Source organism: Balaenoptera musculus, chromosome 9 (assembly GCF_009873245.2).
Source record: "Balaenoptera musculus isolate JJ_BM4_2016_0621 chromosome 9, mBalMus1.pri.v3, whole genome shotgun sequence".
In the NCBI taxonomy this organism is placed as follows: domain Eukaryota; kingdom Metazoa; phylum Chordata; class Mammalia; order Artiodactyla; family Balaenopteridae; genus Balaenoptera; species Balaenoptera musculus.
Window position 1 is genome coordinate 65,835,905 of NC_045793.1, and position 22,049 is coordinate 65,857,953.

A 22,049-nucleotide genomic window follows, 5' to 3' on the forward strand; every position below is an offset into this window, starting at 1 on the left:
CAGTGGTTGAGAGTCCGCCTGCCAATGCAGGGGACACGGGTTCGAGCCCTGGTCTGGGAAGATCCCACATGCCGCGGAGCAGCTGGGCCCGTGAGCCACAATTACTGAGCCTGTGCGTCTGGAGCCTGTGCTCTGCAACAAGAGAGGCCGCGACAGTGAGAGGCCCGCACACCGCGATGAAGAGTGGCCCCCGCTCGTCGCAACTAGAGAAAGCCCTCGCACAGAAATGAAGACCCAACACACCCAAAAATAAAAAAAATAAAAAAAATAAAAATTAGGTCCACATGATAATATCAAAGATATCAAATGGATTAAAATATTTCCATCTTGAGTTTTCCCTTAGGAGTTTGAATAATTTACCATGAGCTTATAATAACCCCTAGGATATGTAGACAGAAGTCATGGTCCCATGTCTACTGAACCCTAATGAGGTTGTAACTTCCTCCCGGGTGTTGCACGTCTACGGAGGCTGTTGCTTATCTTGGTTCATGTTTAACCCAGTGGCCTCAGATGCAGGAGGAGTCAAAATCTGTCAGGAATGTGGGTGCCCTTTTGGTCTGGAAACCAGACAAAATAGTCAAAACCCGAAGTGTAGCTTCATGAAAACTACCGAAGGACAACAGCTATGTTTTCTCGCGTTTCCTAAGGTCATATTAGAAACGATAACATTATTTTTGTAAATTGGAGAATTAACAGTTACAATTCTCTGTACCTAAGAGACACTAATGGCAGACTCTATTCCTTTGTTTGAATTTCAAGCTCTCTCTTATCCAGACGTGAGTCTTAGACTCTCACAGCTGGGTATTAGATCCTAATATCAAAATCTGCTACCAAACCACATGCGATCAATGTTTTGCAACAGAGAGAATAAATGATGGCTCTTGGCAGGTGTCCCAGGCAACACAAAATTCATATGAAATTACAAAAGATGATGAGTAGTCTGATTAAGATTTATTGCCTTTATTCACCTTGATTACTTATTGTTCCCCAAGCATTTCTTTCAGAATAGGCTAATTAGCATACCTTTGGGCTCCAAGCAGAACAAAATACAGGAAATTATGTGTAGAAATCAGTAGTGTTGGACAGTGTCTCTTTTCAAGAGAGTGTTTAGCAGCCTCTGAATAGTGCCGAAAACATCTGCTGGCAACGAGCTGCATAAAGCGCCGGTCAGGTCACTTGGCTCAGCATGAATTGAAATTATTAGGGAAGAATTTACTCGCAAAGACATAACACAGCATCCCCTCACCTCTTCACAGTATTTCAGGTTAACCGACTTGCCATCACTTCGAACACAATCCAACATCCTTGTTTTCATGCCATTTCCACAAACTGCCTTCTCACTCAGCTGGCACGTACTCCAGTCTGGAAGGAAGGGAGCATATCAGAACAGAAGGCTATGTATGAACCGGATTTCAAATGAAACTCAGATGACCTGAATCCCATATTTAATTCACAACTGCTTCCTAAGCCCCGCAATCAATCATCCCACACGCAGAGCGTACGGGTACCGGCTTTGAACATATCTGGAGTCAAATGGAAATGCTGGCGTTGCACATCGCTACAGGGAATATTCCTGAGGCAGGTGTCTCCCTGACAATCTTGCTAGCTAGCTGTTTGGTGATACTGTAGAAATGGCTGTGGCCTGCAGATCAAATGTCATTTAAAAACTTTTTTCCTAACGAAAGTAGAAATTTAAATTTCAACGTTTTTGTTTAAGCAAAATAATCATAATTTTAATGGCTCGTACTTTAGGTAGTTATATCCAAATAAAACTGTCGTTCACTTACTGTCCGTACTGTAAAATGTACACTTATTTATTTCAAAATCACTTTGGCCATATTTATTTAATTCCCTTTATTATATGTCTTTTGCAAAATAATTCTTTTATCTTTCTTTCCAGGGTAACGTAGCATGCCCCAGAGAACTGTGATTTCATTGTGTCATGATAGGAAACTGAAAAACCAAAAGAAGCAAAATGCCAATCTGACTGCTGTGTGTCACTGTACAGTTTCTGGGGTTTATTTTGGTGTGAAAATTACTTGGGAAAAATTCCAAAATAAGCTTCAGCGTTGCCCTAAGTCATATAAACCATGAAACTCTTCTTTCCTAGAGTATATGCCTTGATGGTATGAGATTAGGGTTTGGGAAAGAAATGGAATTTAGAATAAGCCTTTTTTTCTAAAAAAACACTCATCTTGGGCTTCCCTGGTGGCGCAGTGGTTGAGAATCTGCCTGCTAATGCAGGGGACACGGGTTCGAGCCCTGGTCTGGGAGGATCCCACATGCCGCGGAGCGGCTGGGCCCGTGAGCCACAACTACTGAGCCTGCGCGTCTGGAGCCTGTGCCCCGCAAAGGGAGGGGCCGCGATAGTGAAAGGCCCGCGCACTGCGATGAAGAGCGGTCCCCGCACCGCGATGAAGAGTGGCCCCCACTTGCCGTAACTGGAGAAAGCCCTCGCACGAACCGAAGACCCAACACAGCCAAAAAATAAATAAATAAATAAATAAAGTAGCTATAAAATAAAATAAATGCTTATTTAAAAAAAAAAAAAAAACACTCATCTATCTTTTTTCACCTACACGTTTGATAATATTTATATCTCTGAAACGTTTATATTCTCTTCACGCACTTCTTGGCAAGCTTAAGATTGCTGATGTCTTTACAGCAGACTAATCACGCCTATGAACTGCCCCCACAGAAAGAATTGTTGTCCCAGTATTCACAGTGATTAAACACATTCTGAAGAAGAAAGACATCTTTCAATAAACTGATACCCATGGGAAGATATATCTTTTATGTGCACCTTCTGAAAGTGGGAGGGTGGCTTAAATAGGAACCCTCAGGCTATTCACCGTCTGCCTTAAGAGCTAATGTTTGTGTGATAATTTCATTCTCTATTTTGATGTTTATTAAAAATAAGGCAGATAAATATTTCTTTCATTTAATACGGAATTATTTCTGGGAGAGTAAGCAGCATGTCCAAAAGGCACGCAGATGGAGTTGAACAATATTTCCGGAAATGCTGCTGAGCTGACAGACGTGGGATTTGGCCTTTGACTCTATAAGGAGATGACTATTCACGTACCTGTTACATTATAATCATAGTGGAAGCAGTTTTTGTTCAGGTTACAGGGTTCCTTCTCAACAGCATCAGGGCAGGCTCTTCCTTCATCAGCAGGTTGTCTGATGGGATCCGCTGACCTTTGCCGGAAACTGCTTTGATTGCAAGGCTGACAAAGAATAATATAGCTCCTCAGAAAGGTGAACACTCAGCCACACAAGAGCTATTGTATTAGGGAGAGCACTGGAGCAAGAGTTAGACCTTTGGGACACTGGCTAACTTAAACAATCTCATAACACCTCAGTTTCTTCATCTATAAAATCAAGGTGTTGGATGCATTTCTCATGTTCCCTCTAGCTCTAAGATGCTGGGGACAGGGAATGTTGCCTGCCATTCCAGCACACAAAGAATGTTGCCTGCTGTCTCAGTTCTACAATGATCAAGGCACCAGCCACTGCAGCTGCTGCAGGTGATGTGCCCTGAGGGAAACAGGACGGAGAAAAAGAGGTAGCATTCTGTGCTTTGGATACTGACCCAAGATAGTTAAGATACATGTCCAAGGAATAATTTCAATGAGCCCAGATTCTTGCATCTTCCTATACACAGGAAAGCACTAAAGTCATTAACTAGAGATGTCTGTTTTAGTGATTAGCAGTAATCTTTTGATGTCTGACTGTATGTTCTTTCCCAGCAAAAAACTCCTGTTTATCCTGGCTCCTCCTTTACCTTTTCAGAGCAGTTCCTCAGAGCTATCTAAAAGGTTGTCTCCCAGGCTATAATCCTCAGTAAGATCCCCGAATAAAGCTTAACTTGCAACTTTTAAGCTGTGTGTGTTTCTTCAGTCGACAATGCTTAAGAGATGTGTCTAACCTGAAAAGATATCTGCACCCCGTTGTTTATTGCAGCACTATTTACAGTAGCCAAGATATGGAAAAAACCAAAGTGTCCATCAATGGATGAATGGATAGATAAGTTGTAGTATAATTATACAGTGGAACATTATTCAGCCATAAAAAAGGAGGATTCCTACAATTTGTGACAACATGGATGTGGACCCTGAAGGCATTACGCTAAGTGAAATGTCAGACAGAGATAAACAAATACTGTATGATCTCACTTATATGTGGAATCTAAAAAACAAAAGAAAAAACACATAGAAAAAGAGATCAGACTTACAGTTACCAGAAGTGGGGGTAGGAGAGAAGGGAGAATTGGAGGAAAGTGGTCAAAAGGTGCAAATTTCCAGTTATAAGATAATAAGTAGTAGGGATGTAATGTACAACATGATGACTGTAGCTAACACTGCTGTATGTTATACAGGAAAGTTGTTAAGAGACTAAATCTTAACAGTTCTCATCACAAGCAGAAATTTTTTTTCCTTTATTCTTTTCTTCTTTCTTTCCATCATACCTATTTGAGAAGATGGATGTTACTGAACCTATTGTGGTAATCATTTCACAATATATGTAAATCAAACTATCATGCTATATGCCTTAAACATACAATGATGTCTGTCAATTATTTCTCAGTAAAACTGGGAGAAAAAGAGCCTATGTGTCAAATATTAATAGATACAGCAGGGCTTCCCTGGTGGCGCAGTGGTTGAGAGTCTGCCTGCCAATGCGGGGGACACGGGTTCGAGCCCTGGTCTGGGAAGATCCCACGTGCCGCGGAGCAACTGGGCCCGTGAGCCACAATTACTGAGCCTGCGCGTCTGGAGCCTGTGCTCCGCAACAAGAGAGGCCGCGATGGTGAGAGGCCCGCGCACCGCGATGACGAGTGGCCCCCGCTTGCTGCAACTGGAGAAAGCCCTCGCACAGAAACGAAGACCCAACACAGCCAAAAATAAATAAATAAATAAATAAACAAATACTTAAAAAAAAAAAAAGATATATCACATCATCCATACACAAACACATACATATGCTCATATTAATTATTGTAGATCACTAATACAGAAATTATAATCTATCTATTTATCTAATATAGTTGACAGGACCTGAAAAACGGTTTTAAGGGTGAACTTTAAATAACTAGTTATATACAACCTTTATTTTCCTAATGTGCACACATGTATGCACACAAACACAACTTAGCGCTAATTAAAAAGACTGGTTGCCATTCTCCTACTGGTACAGTCTTGTTTTGAAAACACTTGGTTACTAAGATCAGAAACAGTAACTTCAAATCTGATGCTATGGAATTAAATAGAAAGTCATTTGCATATGCTTGTGAAACAGCTGATTCTTAATTGCAATTTAACCTGTATCCAAGTCAACTGCCAGCCCTGTTTTGCTCCTGCTCTATCGGTTGGCTGCTAATCAGCATCTTTAATAATGTTAACACTGAAATAGAAAATTAATTTCTCCTTGAAAACATGCATCTGTCCCATATTATATTTCAGCAAATTAATTCCACATTAGATGTATCTTTTCCATGATTTGATGCCATTCTGAAGTGTGCAGCTTTACAAAGGTGCACAAGGGTAAGCCAAATTTCCCACATCATCAGCCAGTTCTGTTTCAAGTGACTCTCCTCCCAGGGTCCCATGGAAGAGGCCCTACGGGCTGCTGAAATCTAGAAGCTTTGTGTGATTTGAAACTCTCAGCTGGCTTTCCAGGCCCAAAGAGACTCAAGAGTCAGTGTGTGGAAAGAGATTCACTGATGCACAGCTTTCTTCTTTCTACTCCCTTTCTTACCAGGATCTTTTGCGTTTTAGTGTCAATACTCCTGCTGCCATACCCCTACTGTGTGAAAGATTATTTCTACAATTTAAAATGGATTGGGCAAAAAGCAAGGGATGATAATAACCTGACACCATTAAAGTATTTTTACTAGATTTTCATTCTTTTTCCCTTTACCTGGAGGGAATCATTATCACCACTGCAGTTTTTAACATGCTGTGAATTCATAAGCAAATGTAAAGGCATTCTGGAACTTCCCTGGTGGTGCAGTGGTTAAGAATCCGCCTGCCAATGCAGGGGACATGGGTTCGATCCCTGGTCTGGGAAGATCCCACATGCCGTGGAGCAACTAAGCCCATGTGCCACAACTATTGAGCCTGCGCTCTAGATCCCACAAGCCACAACTACTGAAGCCCGCGTGCCTAGAGCCCGTGCTCCGCAACAAGAGAAGCCACCGCGATGAGAAGCCCACGCGCCGCAACGAAGAGTAGCCCCTGCTCACTGCAACTAGAGAAAGTCCACAAGCAGCAATGAAGACCCAACGCAGCCAAAAAAAAAAAAAAACAAAAGGCATTTTGTGCTGGGTTTAGGAGGATGGTGGAGGAGCATAAAGCTTGCAAGAGGTTGAGCTGTTCCAGTGTGAGTCCAAACATTGCTGATTTTAAATGGCACAGTCCTAAGAATGAAGTAGCCAAAAATACGCCTTGCTCTGGTAACTAATTTAGTAACTAATTTAGTAACCAAGCTATTAATTTCTTAATATTTTTTAAAGCTTTAGTGGTAAGGAATTAAGCAAATTCTACATTAATAAATGGTTAATTGTCTCACCAAAGTGCATCGGGTCCATGGACCCCATTCAGTTATCACACAATCCTCGGGACATGGTAATTTGCACTCTCTAGAGCCCAGAGGCATCTCTTCTGGGTCACAGAGGTAATCCTCTACATGGTCAGAAGGGCCATCCGCCGTGTTCTGCATGCATCTAGAAGAAAACATACCTATCAGTGAAGGAACTGGGACAATTGAACAATGACCAACCCGTTAAGGTACAAGGTTTTTCATAAGACATCACCATGGAGGTGGGGGATGGGAAGCTTTGAATTTAATGAATAAAATTCTCCAAACATAAAGACGTAAAAGGATCTCTGCCTCCCATACACAGTTGTATAGCTTATGATTTAAAAATCTATGCTTGCATGTATCATCATAATCTTTTGAAGTTATAGCCACTGTGTATACACTCTGTGTACATAAACTACGTGTCTTCCTCTTAAAGGAGAGGGTCATTTACACCCATATATGATGCAGAAACTAATGAGTTCACCAAAGATATTCATAGATGGGTTACAATTTTGGAATATAATGCATGTTTTTCTTCTGAGGAAAATGGTGAATTCCATGGAGAAGGCAGATTCATATATGATGGAAGACAAGGCACGCCGAAATCTCCTAGGGAGAGATTTCAGTTAAGTGGTTTTGAGAAAGTAATTGATGGCATTTATCAAGTTGTTTTGTCATTTCAAAAGTAATTTTAGCTTCCCATCTGCTGATAACCTTAAAAGAAAGGCAGAAGTGAAGAGACAATCATAAGAAAAATAGCACAAATTCTCTAAACATGGTTGTTGGGGTCTTCCTATATCTTGACCTTTTTTATTGTTATTTTCTTTTTAACAGAACAAATTCAAACATTTTATTACATTTCATTGTATTGTAAGCAGTCATAAAGGGCTCCTTAGTCATCTCTTGGGAATCTAATTAATGTGGCTAGTACCAGACTTAACTTTTACTGTAGTTAATAATCTCTCAAGGCACTTTTTGAATAGAAGAGAAAAACTTTATCCCTCATTTGTAACTCAGAGAAGGTCAACCAAATTAATAGGTTTGGGAAGAGAACTGCATTGCAGGAGATGAAAAGGAAGGCTTGAGCTCTTAAGCCTCTCAAACCCATTGCAATGTTTTAAACTGTTGGTTGTATTACATTACCAATTATACCTGGAATGTCAACTTTTCTCAGGGATTTACAATCAGTAGGGACATTGCATCTTCACAAATCTCCTCTGCAGAATCACGTTTCTATACAGTGCTGCTAATTTTAAGAGAAATGTGGTTTTCCTGTGGAACGCATTCAAAGACTGGAAAACTAAGCTGTTGGTTATGTCTTAACTGGGTTTGTAACCTGGAAAAATATCCACACAAATACCCACCTCTGCATTTTTTTGATATTGAATAAATATATAAAAAGTAATCACAAAAATATGCAAATGTAGACAGACATTTATATAGTTTCATTGCTGAAGGAAAAAAAATAAATTATAAATTTCGCTGGGAGAATTTTAGTTTCCCAGGAAAAAAGTTCTAGCTTCAGTGGCATTTTAAAAATGTTCTGTTGACAGCAGCTATGAGAGGACATGGCGCAGACGGGACAGTTCAATCTCCAAAGTTGGATTTGCTGCTAAGAAAAGATTACATTAATGTGAGGCCCTGACATGATGTACAAGGATTAACTTGCAAAATTACCTATTGATTCAAAGTTAAGGACAGATGTTCAATACTCTATTAAGTAGTTATGTGCATAAAACTTTGTTTTCAAAGGTATTTCTTTTCCTTCAATTTTTATTATACAGGTAATAGATTCATTTTAGGAAAATCACAAGAAATAATAAAAATTCACTACATTCTATCAGAGATAACCACTCTTAACAGACCACTATATTTAAACCTACATTTTCATTTCATTAAATAGGAGCAAACTTCACCTACTATCTGTACCATTTAGGAAAAACATCAACAATACATTATAAAAATCTTTTTGTGTTATTAACTGTGTTTCTAAGACATAATTTTTAATGATTACATTTGAATTCCATCATTTGAATGTGCCACAATTGCTAAAAAACCCTTCCTGTTGACATTCAGATTATTTATGTTTTATTTATTTGAGTTGGTATTAATGATATTTTTATCACTGTAGAATAGAATAAATATTTGGATCAAGTCTTGAGCCCAAAGGAAAGCACTTTAAGTTCATTTGCTTTCTTCAAATTCCTGGCCTTTTCTCCTTTCCATAGGAGAAGGGATTATGCTGTGAGAATACTGAACTATTTTAGAAAACCACCACCAAGTTGGAGGCCAAGGGTGGGTCCAGATGCCCACCACAGTTGTAGCAATAAGGGGGTGCATTGCCTGCAGAAAATTCAAAAGCAACAATAGAAATAACCAAATCTGTTTGGTTTTTATTATCATCATGTGCTGGCAATTCTACAAAAATGTTAGTGAAAAAATATTCCTTCCCAGCAGGGGAAACCACTACTATTACTCAGTCTTTGCTATGTCACACCATCCTAAAAGAGAAAGAATGAGATATTTTGAAACCTGCTCTCTTACAGACTCTTCTGTCCTGAAATGTCACCCAATGCTTGCATCTAACAGGACATTTGACCTTAATTAGCAGAGGGTAAGGTCTGGGAGGTATACTACTGAATCAAGAAAGAAACATTATTACACAATCAGAAATTCCAATCAATACTGATCTTCTCTTTTCTCTGTTTGCATTAAACATGTTTACTGGAAAAATAAGTTGACCAGAAAAGTTACTTTGTTTAAGATGTGTTTGGAAATGTTGAGAATACCTATTCACAAAGCAAAAAGAAGCAACACATACACAGATAGCCGAAGGGAAAGCCGAAAGAAGTTCTTTATTATAATTTTTCTACTAACAAAAAACACAACCTGATCAAATTTTTAATATAAGAAAAATATTTTTATATTTGAAAGAGAAATTTTAAATTTGGCAGAAGATTGGTAGAAAACAGAATCTCTGTCTTTTTCTTCCCTGTTTCCCTATTAACTCATTACCTCCATCCACCTCATCCACCTTTAAAAGTTACTCTGTAAAATAACTGGAGAGTTCAGATGGGCTTTTGAAAAAAGAGATAGAGACTATTTTTACTGGAAGAAATGTTTTACATAGTGTGCCAAGGTTTTATGATATAAACGATAACTTGTTCTACTTTCCTATTGAAACAGATTAAGAAATAGGAATCTTAAAATTCATGAAAAGTTATGTCATGAGTGAGAATGGGATTCTTCACAACAGGAGTTCTCAGGTTTGGGATGGTTTCATATTTTTCTTTACTGTGTGTCACTCAGCAGAGTTAGAAGAAACTGGTTGTAGTTAAAGAGTGACAAGAGACTTGAGGTTGAATGCAACTGTCCCTTTACTAGGTGTGTGCTCTCAGCACATTACTTAGTACTTCTGAATCTACTCCGTAACGTGGAGATAATAAAGCCTCATATATTTGTTTCCCAGGTTTAAGACCCTTCAGGATCATATGTAGATGGTGTAGGGATAATTTAATGAGTTAATTTAATCGTATTACAATTATTACAATAATTTAATTGTATTAAGTTTTAGGGAAGTTCTGTGAATATGACAGGGTCTCAGTTTGGAGAAACAGGATTTAATAAATGGGACAGACATGTAGATGGATCTTTCAAAACAGTGAGGGGTATGTGGGATATTATAGAACAAGGCTGCTCAGTAGAGCTTTCTATGACAATGTAAATACTGTGCTGTCTCACACAATTGCCACTAGCCACCTCTGGCTATCGAGCACTTAGAATGTGTCTAGTGTGACCGAGGAAATGCATTTTATTTAATTTTAATAGATTTAAAGTGAAATAGTCACACGTGGCTTGTGGCTACCCTACCGGACAGTGTGGTTCTGAGAACAAATGAGAGGCACGAGCCAGCAGGGGGTTTAGGGAAGGCTTCCTAGAGCAGATGAGAGTATTCAAAAGATAGCCAGTTTGATACAAAGGATAAAGAGTTTACAAAAGATTATCACTAAGATACAGTTAGAAATATATCTGACCTTTAAGGAAGAAGTTACTGGGGTTGGAAAATCTGCATTCATTCACCTCACATTCAATATGCAGCCCTTTCCCTGCAAGAGTACCTTGAAGCAAAGCTTCCTAAAATCAGAAGGCAGAGGATGATAAACTGCTGTTGGAAGCAGATCCCTTTAGAGCAATCTATGAACACAGACTCCATAAAAGTAAAATTGAAGACAATTTCATTCAGGAGATTGGGAGGAGGGCAAGCTCACGTTGGCACATGAGAAATCAGGACGTGGCTGTGCCTTTGCTTCTCTGTGTTACTAGGCTTGGCCTTACCTCACTTTTCGGGTTTGCACGCCCTCTCCACAGTTGTCCCGCATGTTCACAAAGGTCACCTTGCAGATGCTCCATGGCTCTGTAACCCATATGTACTGGCTGCAGTCACTGTGGCAAGGCACGACCTCATACACCTGAAACACACACGGTTCTCAATGACCTCACCTCACGGAACCCCATGAGGTGAGTGGGAACACTTCATATCACAGTTATCATGATATTCTTGTTTAGCTACTCTGAAGACTTTCCTTTACTGTTCATTATTCTAAAACAGGACTATAGAGGATCTCTTGAGAGTTCTAGCAGTGAAGGGAACGGTTAACTGTGTTGTATCATGCTGCTCCTCTATCACATTGCAGCTGGAGACTGGACCTCATGGACCACATCAGACACATTCCGTACTTTCCTAGACTGACTCTTACCACACAGTATTGTAATTTCCTGGGCCATATGTCCTGTTCACAGTTTCATGTGTCTTCAATACTTAGCCCAGGGTGCTCATATGTCAGGCATTCTATAGAGATTTGGCCTGTTTTCCAAATAAGTATGTATACCAATAAGAATTTTGTGTGTGTGTTCCATATATGAAACTAAATTAAAAGATAAATAATATGAAATAAAGCTATCTTAAAACTAACTAAACCTTGGAAGCAAGGTCTGAAATTGGTCTCATATTACACAGGTACTAAGCAGTGAGGGCCACATAAAACAAAGCAAATTGTCTCTGCTCTGGTGCCCATAAAGGCTTGCAGCCCCAGGTTTGGGGTGGTGTGGTTGGTTGTTTCAGGATTTGTAGCACAATGAACCAATTATGCTCTTTTCTCAGTGAGAAAGAAGAATGACTAAATAAATGAAAAAAAGGACCATAATCCACTGCAACAGAGCTGACTCAACCATTAAAGAAAATTGTCTCTTAAAATCATTTCAAAATCTATGATAACTCTTATTTCCTATTTTACACACACACACACACACACACAAACTACATGAATATTTTATATAACTATTTAATTCCAGAAAATATAGATTTAAATAGTCCTTTGGAGCCATTCTTTTGTGCAAATTTTAGTTTTACTGAACATCCAAGTAAAGTGAATAAAGTTGACCTATTCCACACAGGAATAAAAAGTGTGCACTGTTGGAGTGAGAATCTGTAATTACTGTCATAAGTTATCACCTTCACATTGGGTGCTGTATTAAAATAGGACTAAATACTGTTTTAGTATTTAGTAAAATATTACCCTACAAGTTGTGGGGAAGGGAACAACTGAAGGGGAAATGCCATCTTTCCTAATCCTTTGATGGCTTTCATTTTAATCTCCTACACTGGAGTGAATACAAATCAGTTCAGAGCCACCTCCTGCTACCGCTTTGAGCCCACCTGCCCCTCCCCCTCTCCCTCTCCGAGAAGCATGCGACCATTAACAGGAGGTGTCATTGCCTTTTCAAGGGTGGTGAATTATGCTTGTTCTCCGCTATCCCTGTACCTTAGGCTCTGATATTAAAATGAGAAAACACATGTAATATGCTAGGAAGACAAAGGGAATAGCTGCAGAAGAAAAATTTTATGGAAAACATGTTTTTCCCTATAAAAGAAAAGAAATGGCAGGAAAAGAAATACATTCTCTGATGCCAGGAGTAAAATGAAAACAAAGAGCACTCTATTATGAACGATGAGGTTTAAAAGTTCTTACCTGGGCCTGGAGTAGTGTTCACCAGGAATGAAGAAAAGAGAGAGAAACAAAGATAAGTTAAAATGTCAGTATATTTGATGAGAAGAACTCATGTTCTAAGTTTCAAATATTATCCATATATAAAAGATTTTTTTTTTTTTTTGGTAAATGATTAGAACATCTTTCTTAGACCTTGAAAGAGAAAAGCCACCTCCTTATTACTGTTCAAAATTAAGATACACAAATGAGTATTGCAAACAGCAAGTTAAGGAAAGGATTTGATGGGCAGGATGAAGAAATCTTAGAAAACTGAGTAGACGTCAAAATACGTATCATGGGGAATCAACATATGACTGCAAATATCTTGTGGTTCAAATTGTGAGTGGACTATCTATAGATTGATTGACTGACTGACTGATATATTGATTTTAACCCATCCATCCACCCATATTTCTGAGGAAATGGGGATTTGCTTCCTCAATTGGAAAATGGAACCTCAGAGATCATTTTCAAGGCAAAGTAAGACTTAATTACTGAGGAACGTATAATTGCAGTAAAAATCTATATGATTTATGATTTTCAACACTTACACAAACCTTTGCGTATTCTTTACTTTCCTAACATTTTACTAACAAATAAATCCCTAGAAGTTTCTATTTTTTAATGTAGAACATTTGTGCTCAAAGTCAAAGATTCAGGAATCTACTATTTCTTGTTTTAGCTTTGATTTTTCCATTGTTCATGTCTCAATATACCACCAGTAGGCTGATAACAAATACTCAGATGTCTTTATCATACTCTGCAATTAGATTATATCAGAGTGACAGAGAAATGGCTTAGGTTAAAGAGTTTTTAAGCAAAGACAACTTGGTACAACCAATTTGAACTTCTGCAAATTCACTATTTAAAAAATGCTAAGGCAAACATAGCTCATTTTAATTTTAAAATCTGGCTGTTCACATACACACTAAAGGTATGAAAATGTATAGAATTTATTTGAATCATGGATAAAAATTTATTAAAATTTAAATTTACTATTGGAAATTCAAGATTGCAAAACTTGTAGAACCATATTCTTTTGTATTATAAACATTACATTTCAGTTATTCTGTTTAATCGGGGTCATGCATTTTCTTCTTTGGAAATATTCACTAGGACAGAGAAACTCGATTACCAGTAGATGGCAGCAGTGCAGTATATTATTCACCTTCAGCTGTATTTAAGGGCAAGTTCAGCAATTTTTCTTTGGGGGAAAAATCAGCATCCTTTTGGAGTACTTTCTATGCAATTTAATTCTCCACTTTCTTGGCCTTTAATCGATTTATTCAAAAGTTATTTTTATTTTCTCTATAATTTACTTTTATTGTGATGAACAAATTTAGATTAATTTGGGAAGGCAAACGTATGCGTAAGCAGTGTGTTTGGAGATTAAAATTAGAAAATCTATGTGTGTATGAAACATACCTACATATTTAAGGTTAGTTCATACATATGAATTGGTTCATTTGTGACTTAAATTTAAACATACGTCTTAATACCTACACATATTGTGTGAAATTCACTCTTTGTTAATTCACATGTAGGCCAAACATGGCAATAACTGTCTGATGAATCTTATATTACATTAAACTAGTCACAATTCCCCCCCATTAGACATTTTATTTCCAATGGAACATGAGTAACAGCTATGAACTGCAGCTAACAAGGTGTGCATCCAAAGTCAAAGGAAGTTCCACATAAGATTGAAAAGGCCGATCACCAAATTGATAGATAACATACGGTTACTTTGACGCCATCTTTATATTTCTTTTTTCTTTTAATTTATTTATTTTATTTACATATTTTTATTTTTGGTTGCATTGGGTCTTCGTTGCTGTGCGTGGGCTTTCTCTATCTGCAGTGAGCGGGGGCTACTCTTCGTTGCGGCACACAGGCTTCTCATTGCAGTGGCTTCTCTTGTTGCAGAGCATGGACTCTAGGCGCACTGGCTTCAGTAGTTGTGGCATGCGGGCTCAGTAGTTGTGGCTCGCGGACTCTAGAGCGCAGGCTCAGTAGTTGTGGTGCATGGGCTTAGTTGCTCCACAGCATGTGGGATCTTCCTGGACCAGGGCTCGAACCCGTGTCCCCTGCATTGGCAGGCGGATTCTTAAGCACTGCGCCACCAGGGAAGTCCAGTATATTTCTTTTTTCTTAACATATTTCATATTGAACAAACTTAAGTAAATGTACAGAATATATTTCTCAATTTTAGACCCAAACCCATATACTTTCTTTGATTTTAATTTATGTACATGGTAATTGAGATGTCTTTTCTGAGAGTCTAGTGGATCTATCAGAAAAAGACAATCTTGCTCTCAGCGCACAAATTATTGTATAATAGATTAAATACCTTGACAGTATTTCAAAAGCAGATTTCATTTTTATTTCCATTGAATTATATTAATATGTATATATATATAATACAGTGTACTAAATAAATCTCTTGAGAATACAGAGATCATCTATCTGATTTGGGATTTTAATAATTTACTCAGGCATTCTAAAGATAAAGTGGGTCAAATTTCTTATTCAGGGGCTATTATTTATTCTTCTCTATTTTGGATTAAAAAAAATAGATCATTGTGCAACTAGAAAATATTTTACAATATTCCCATTGGTAGAAAATACCTGGTTGACATGGTCCAGTTTCGGGCATGGTCTTCCTCCATTATAGGGTTTTTCACGCAGCCATTTAGACCGAACCTTCACGCCACTCCCACAGGACTTGCTGCAGCGTGACCAATTGGACCACTCGCTGAGCTTGCAGTCTGAGGGGCAAGGGATGATGCAGGCCTCTTCAATGTAACCTGAGTGGAGGAAAATGAGACAAGAGCCATCTCCTCCACATGTCACTTGCCTATTACTACCCACCATTCTAGCTCATTTAGAAGGTCCAAGTTTGACCTGACAACAACATGCAAATGCAGAGATGTCTCTGTCGTTAGGGACTCAAATTAAATTCTGCAGGAAAATGACACATACATACAGTGACTCTGTTAAAATAACAGCTGAGCAGCTGTCATATGATCTGCTTAGGATTCATGCTCACCACATTTCAACATTTCTGACTTCCTGACAGCTCGTGTTTAATTGACAATAACCTGTCTGCTGCCATATCTTTCTCATGTGGCCAGACTGATACATTAAAAAAAATTATAACAGTTTTCTATAAAATCCTATCTGTTAATGTCACACAAGTTCAAGTGTCTGAGTCCATGCAACATTCTTCCTCAAGAAGAAAGCCAGACCCTCTCAATCAATATTCAAAAGGAACCATTTAACTTAGCACCTTATGGTTCCCCTTCATTGAAAATCAAGTCTGAGGAAGAAAAATGAAGGATGTTAAATAAACAATGCCTCATATTTTTATAGTGCTGTCAATTTCAAAGCACCTTCACACCTTGTATTCATTTGATTCTCTTGCAGATATTATAAATGTATTAGGCATGTACTGATGCTCTACTGGACAGATAAGAAAACAAATACAGAGAGATAACTGACAAGTGCAAGGTCACACAGTAAGAGATAGGGATAGGATTTCTGAGGTCTAGTCTAGTACTCATTCCATCAAATCACACAGTCAATTAACTTAAGAGTCTACAGATTTATTTTGAGAAATGGGAGCATTTTCCTTGACCAGTCCCTCACTACCAACTTGGCATTTCACAGTATCAGTTTATCACTATTGTTCTCAAGGCAAATAAGTGGAAAGAGCAAAATTCCTCTGGTCAAGAGTCATCTGTCATACTATGCAGAGTGGTTGTTCTTGAAACAAGAAAACACTCTGTTCTTACCATTTTACATCAACATCAAAGATTCGATTTTGAAAATCATTATAATGTAAACAACTTATACTAGGAACTCTAGGTAGATTTTTTAAAATTTTATTGAGACACAATTTATATACTATAAAAATCAGCTCACGTTCTGGTCTTTAATATAGTCTGAGTTATGCAACCATGACCACCATCTAGTTTCAGAACATTTTCATTACCACAGAAAAGAAACCCTATACCTATTAGCAGTCATTTCCCATTTTCCCCTCCCTGGCAACCACTAATCTACTTTATATCTCTAAGAATTCACCTATTCTGAACAATTTATAAAATGAAATCAAACATTATGTTTTATGATTGGCTTCTTTCATTTAACGTAATGTTTTCTGGGTTTTTCTATGGTATAGCATGTGTTAGTACTTCATTCCTTTTTATTAACCAAATAGTATTCCATTGTATAGATATATCATATTTTTTTATCCTTTCATCAGCTGATGGACATTTTAGTTGTTTCCACATTTTGTATATTATGAATAATGCTGTGAATATTTGTGTACAAGTTTCTGTATGGACAAGTTTTCAGTTCTCTTGGGTATATATCTTGGAGTGTATTTAACTTTTTGTAGACGTGCCAAACTGTTTTCCAAAGTGACTGTACCATTTTACAATTACACTAGCAAGGTATGAGTGTTCCAATTTCTACATTTGTCAAAACTTATTATGTCTTTTTTATTTTAGTGTCCTTTGAAGGAAAAAAGTTTTAAATGTTAATGAAGTCCAATTTATCTATTTTTACTTCGGTTGCTTGTGCTTTGATGTCCTATCTAGGAAACCATTATCTAATCCAAGGTCATAAAGATTTACACCCATTTTTTTCTTCTAAGAGTTTTATAGTTTTAGTTCTTATATTTAAGTATATGATTCATTCTGAGTTATTTTTGTATATGTTAAAACATAGGCAGTCCAATTTCATTCCTCTGTATGTGATTACCAAGTTACCCCAGGCCCATTTGTGGAAAATATTATTTTTTCTACAGTGAATTGTTTTTGTACCCTTGTTGATAATCAGTTGACTATAAATGTAAGGGTTTATATCTGGATTCTAAATATCACTCCACTGATCTCTATACCAGCACCACACTGTCTTGATTACTGTCACTTTGTAGTACGTTTTGAAATCAGAAAGTCTGAGTCTTCCTTTGTTCTTTTTCTTCCAAGAAAGTTTTGGGTCCCTTACATTTCCACATACATCTTTGAATCAGCTTGTCAATTTTTGCCCCAAATGGCAGATTTTGATAGGAATTGTGATGAATAGTTTGATCAATTTGGGAGTATTGCTATCTTAACAATCCAGGTACATGGAATTTCTTTCCATTTATTTAGGTATTCTTTAATTTCTTTCAATGATGTTTTGTAGTGTTTAGTGTATGTCTTGCACTTCTTTTCTTAAACTTATTCCTAAGTATTTTGTTCTTTTTATTCTAGGCAGATTTAAAAGAGAGCCAACAAACACTGATTTCTTTTATTACAGTGAAATAAGACCACCTAAAAACCAGTATGACAGATCTAATCTATAAGCTTGTGCCCAAAGTGTCCTGACTTGATACAGTGTTAAAAAGCTAACCAACTTACTACATAGTATTTCCTAGCCTTGCTTTATAAATTACCTGGAACACATGTTAAAAGTACAGGTTTCTGGCAACCCCAGACATTACAATACAGTTCACTTGGGATAGTACCTGATTTTTGGAAATTAATATATTTTCTTGTGTTTATTCATCACTCCCTCTCTTTTTAATTGAAAATTTTCTTATTAAGGTAATTGTAGACACATATACTTGTAAGAAATAATATAGAGAGGTCCCCTGCATACTTTCGCCAGTTTCCTACAATGGTAACTAAAGTATAATTTCAACCCAGATACTGAGATTGATACAATCCATTGAGTTTATTCAAGTTTCACCAGTTTTACTTGTACTTATTTGTGTGTGTGTGTGTGTGCATGTGTGTGTGTGTGTGTGTGTGTGTGTGTGTAGGACTGAAATTAAGGAACTCTGTTGTAAGACACAGGAAGAATCAACAAAATCTGGGTGAGAAGTAGTTTTGTGGGATATTTCTCTCTATATTATCTTCTGTATTTTTGTCAAATATACACATCACCTGTTTTAAACTTATTGTAGTCTCGATACACAAAAGTGTATCTTTCAAAAGTATAAAGTTCACTGAACACATGCATGAAACCAACACTACTCCAGAACCCTCTTTTGTGTTGCCTTCCAATCACTACCTCTTCTCACATGGGCAACTACTACCCTGATTTCTTACAACCTAGAACTGTTTTACTTTAAAAAAAATTTATGTAAATGGAATCATACAGTATATACCCATGTGTGCTAGCCTTCTTTCACCCTACGTTGTGATGTGAGATTCATCCATAATGTTGCATGTTGTTGAAGATTATTCATTCTAATTAATGTATAGTACTCTATTGTGTGACTATATTATGGTTTTTTAATTCATTCTATTGTTTGTGAGCATTTGGGTATTTTTCAATGGCAAGCTACTACCAACTGTACTGCTATGAACATTCTAGAACATGTCTCTTGGTGAACATACGTATGCATTTCTGCTAGGCATATTCCTAGGAGTGAATTTGATGCCTCAGAGGATATGCATATTATATCAGCAAATTGTAAGTATAAAAGAAAACTTTCTTAAAAAGATGGGATCATGAATTTGGTATGAAGAGCAGGATGCAATGAAAGAATGCTCAAAAGTGAGAATTAGTCTCAGAGAATCTTCAAGGGGGCAGATGTGTCAGCCGGGGCTTTGCCAGCTGTGAAATACTGAAGACAGAAAGAAGATGTTAATGTTGAGTTTTGAATGTACTTCTGATATTGAAGAAGACTTTTGGAGTATTGATAATAATCCAGAGGGAAGTCCAATAGAGAATTGAAAAAGTACTTTAAAATAGTGTTTACCAAAATTTTGAAAAGCATAACTGTTCTTCAATCAGATTACCATGACCTACTTAAAGCTCATACTTTGACTTTAAGTATGGTTTGAGGTGGGAAAACAAGCCCAGCTCACTATTTTGAGTTAAAATATGTTTCAAATCACATTCTCCTTTTCAATCAGCACAGCCAGTAAATAAATCTATAAAGTGTGCGATACTTAAAAGTGTAACTCCTGATAGGGCCAGTAATAATCTGTGTTTCATAGTAATAGTTTAAGAAATAGAATCAAACTGTACAAATGTCTAAAGTCATTTCCAAATCAATGCCATCTGTAACCAGATTATTTAATGTTTGTAAAAGACAATGAATTAAGAAAAAAATCCCAACTATTTCCAAATATTATCAATAGCTTAGTTAAAGGACACTAGTATTTCGAAGGTAATAAATTATTGAAATATTTCTAGAATTGCATTTTCCACCTTGCTAAAGATCAAAATGACTGCAAAAGTAAACCTCTAACCTTTTTGTTATTCAGTAATTATAGTTGAAAATAGAATCACAAGATTTTTCATGTCACTACTACAGAGTAACAGATAAATGGAAATTCTTTCTTTCCATTTTATCTGTTGAGGTATTATGGCATTAGTGAAATATGTCATGTCTGACTTGAGTCTGATTCACACTGTACTTTCAAGTAAGCAGATATAAAATTTTTATGTTTGATCTTCCAATAGAATATTTCAGAGAACGTCTCTCAAATAAAACTCAATCCATTAAATTGTTGAAAGATACAGATTAGGCACTGAGATAAAGACAAAACTGCAAAAGAGTATAATGCTTAGCATTCCATTTTAATCTTCTAATGTGTAACAACATTCAATAATTGCCTGTCATGTTTATCTAGTACAATTAAACTCCTTAATGCTACTAGTGAACTGCTAGATAAGCATTCCCCTGTCTTCTCTGCTACGATCATTTGTGAGGGCAATTAACGCCAAACAATCATGGGGGATAGAAAGACAGAAACATTTGAAGCATTTTAAGGCTAAATAAACTGCTGGTATCTTGTAGCAATTTATGGCTCCTGAGGAATGCTGGAATAAAATAAATGACTTCACAATTAGGGTGTTAAAACTTTAGTAGCTCAATACTGAACCTGACACATGGAAAAATCAAACTCCTGGCTTCTGATTGTATTTTTTGTATCTATTATCTATTCTGATGTCTGCTTTCAGGTTGAAATGAATACAGAACACTAGCAGGCTTTACGTGGCAACCAGAGGACTTACTGCCTTTGACATATATCCAGTCACCTCATTCATTTGAATTATAAATGTGCAGATAAAGTAGCTTTCAGCAACCCTCACGATTACTATATTGTGCTGTTGAAAGGTGCACAGTTGATAGATTAAAGAATTCATTTTGAAAGCACGTGGAAAATATTGGTTGGTTCTGATTTACAGCTGTGTGAATGAGCAACGCTGGCACTCTATCTGATACATCTGGATTAATCTCAAAAGAGACCTGAAAAATCTCTCCTACTTAAATGTGTGTTATATGCACATGACTGCAATCGCAAATGAGAACACTTAGCTAGAACTTTATCTACTGTGGTCCCTGTGGATTTGAAAATACTGAAAAAAATCATTTAAAAATATTTTCAAAATGAACAGAATATTCTTTTGTAATTATATATTAAGAACTGATAACTTGAAAAGCTGCAGAAACTAAACTACTCTGTATATATCCAAACTCCTATAATCAACTGTTCTACCCAGATTCTTATATTCAATGTATGAAAAGCTATGAATCAACACTGGGCAATCAAAATTTTCATAGTGAAGTGTTCAGGTAAATTTATGTAACTGCAATGAAATGCTATTTTATTTATATTTATTTGTTTTATAGACATATGAAGGCATGTCTCTTCATATCTGCTAAATACCTACAGATTTTCTCAGAAAATTTCAACATTAGTTGTTTTTTTTTTAATAATTTTATTTATTTTTTACTTTTGGCTGCGTTGGGTCTTCATTGCTGCACGCAGGCTTTCTCCAGTTGTGGTGAGCAGGGGCTACTCTTCGTTGTGGTGCACGGGCTTCTCATTGCGGTGGCTTCTCCCATGGCAGAGCACGGGCTCTAGGTGCACGGGCTTCAGTAGTTGTGGCACGAGAGCTCGGTAGTTGTGGCTCACGGGCTCTAGAGCGCAGGCTCAGTAGTTGTGGCACACGGGCTTAGTTGCTCCGTGGCATGTGGGATCTTCCCGGACCAGGGCTCGAACCCATGTCCCCTGCATTGTCAGGTGGATTCTTAACCACTGCGCCAGTAGGGAAGCCCTCAACATTAGTTTTAATTGCTGTGGGATTTTGTAGCTGTTGCTATTCCAATACTGGGAGATTACCCAATGACTAGGCACCTTCAGATTCAGGTAGCATACCTATGTACGAGTTCACCATCAAGGCCATTTCTTATAGCAAACTCTAAAACTCTGTGCTGTATAACAAAGACTTTGGCTGGTCTGTTTCCCCGATTCCTGGGAGGCAGCCTCTAAGCCCTGAAATTTCCTGAGTGATAGGAGTATCTTTGTTATTCTTGTTGGGCCTCTTCGACTACATGTGAAATTATGATAAGATGTCTAAGGAAGGGGTATGATTATACCACCAAACCAAAGACCAACCATGTGT

General features: G+C 37.3%; 1 protein-coding gene across 3 annotated transcripts in view; it reads right to left on the reverse strand.

The window, feature by feature from the left end:
• Nucleotides 1–22,049, reverse strand: part of THSD7A (thrombospondin type 1 domain containing 7A) — a 741,583-nt gene that overhangs the window by 27,371 nt on the left and 692,163 nt on the right. For all 3 annotated transcript variants that reach the window (XM_036863122.1, XM_036863123.1, XM_036863121.1), the window contains 6 exons: nucleotides 15,261–15,439; nucleotides 12,615–12,620; nucleotides 10,921–11,054; nucleotides 6,574–6,727; nucleotides 3,086–3,230; nucleotides 1,247–1,362 (listed from right to left, as the gene is read on the reverse strand). In XM_036863122.1, coding sequence (XP_036719017.1) covers nucleotides 1,247–1,362; nucleotides 3,086–3,230; nucleotides 6,574–6,727; nucleotides 10,921–11,054; nucleotides 12,615–12,620; nucleotides 15,261–15,439 — 734 coding nt within the window. The remainder of the gene's footprint in view (nucleotides 1–1,246; nucleotides 1,363–3,085; nucleotides 3,231–6,573; nucleotides 6,728–10,920; nucleotides 11,055–12,614; nucleotides 12,621–15,260; nucleotides 15,440–22,049) is intronic.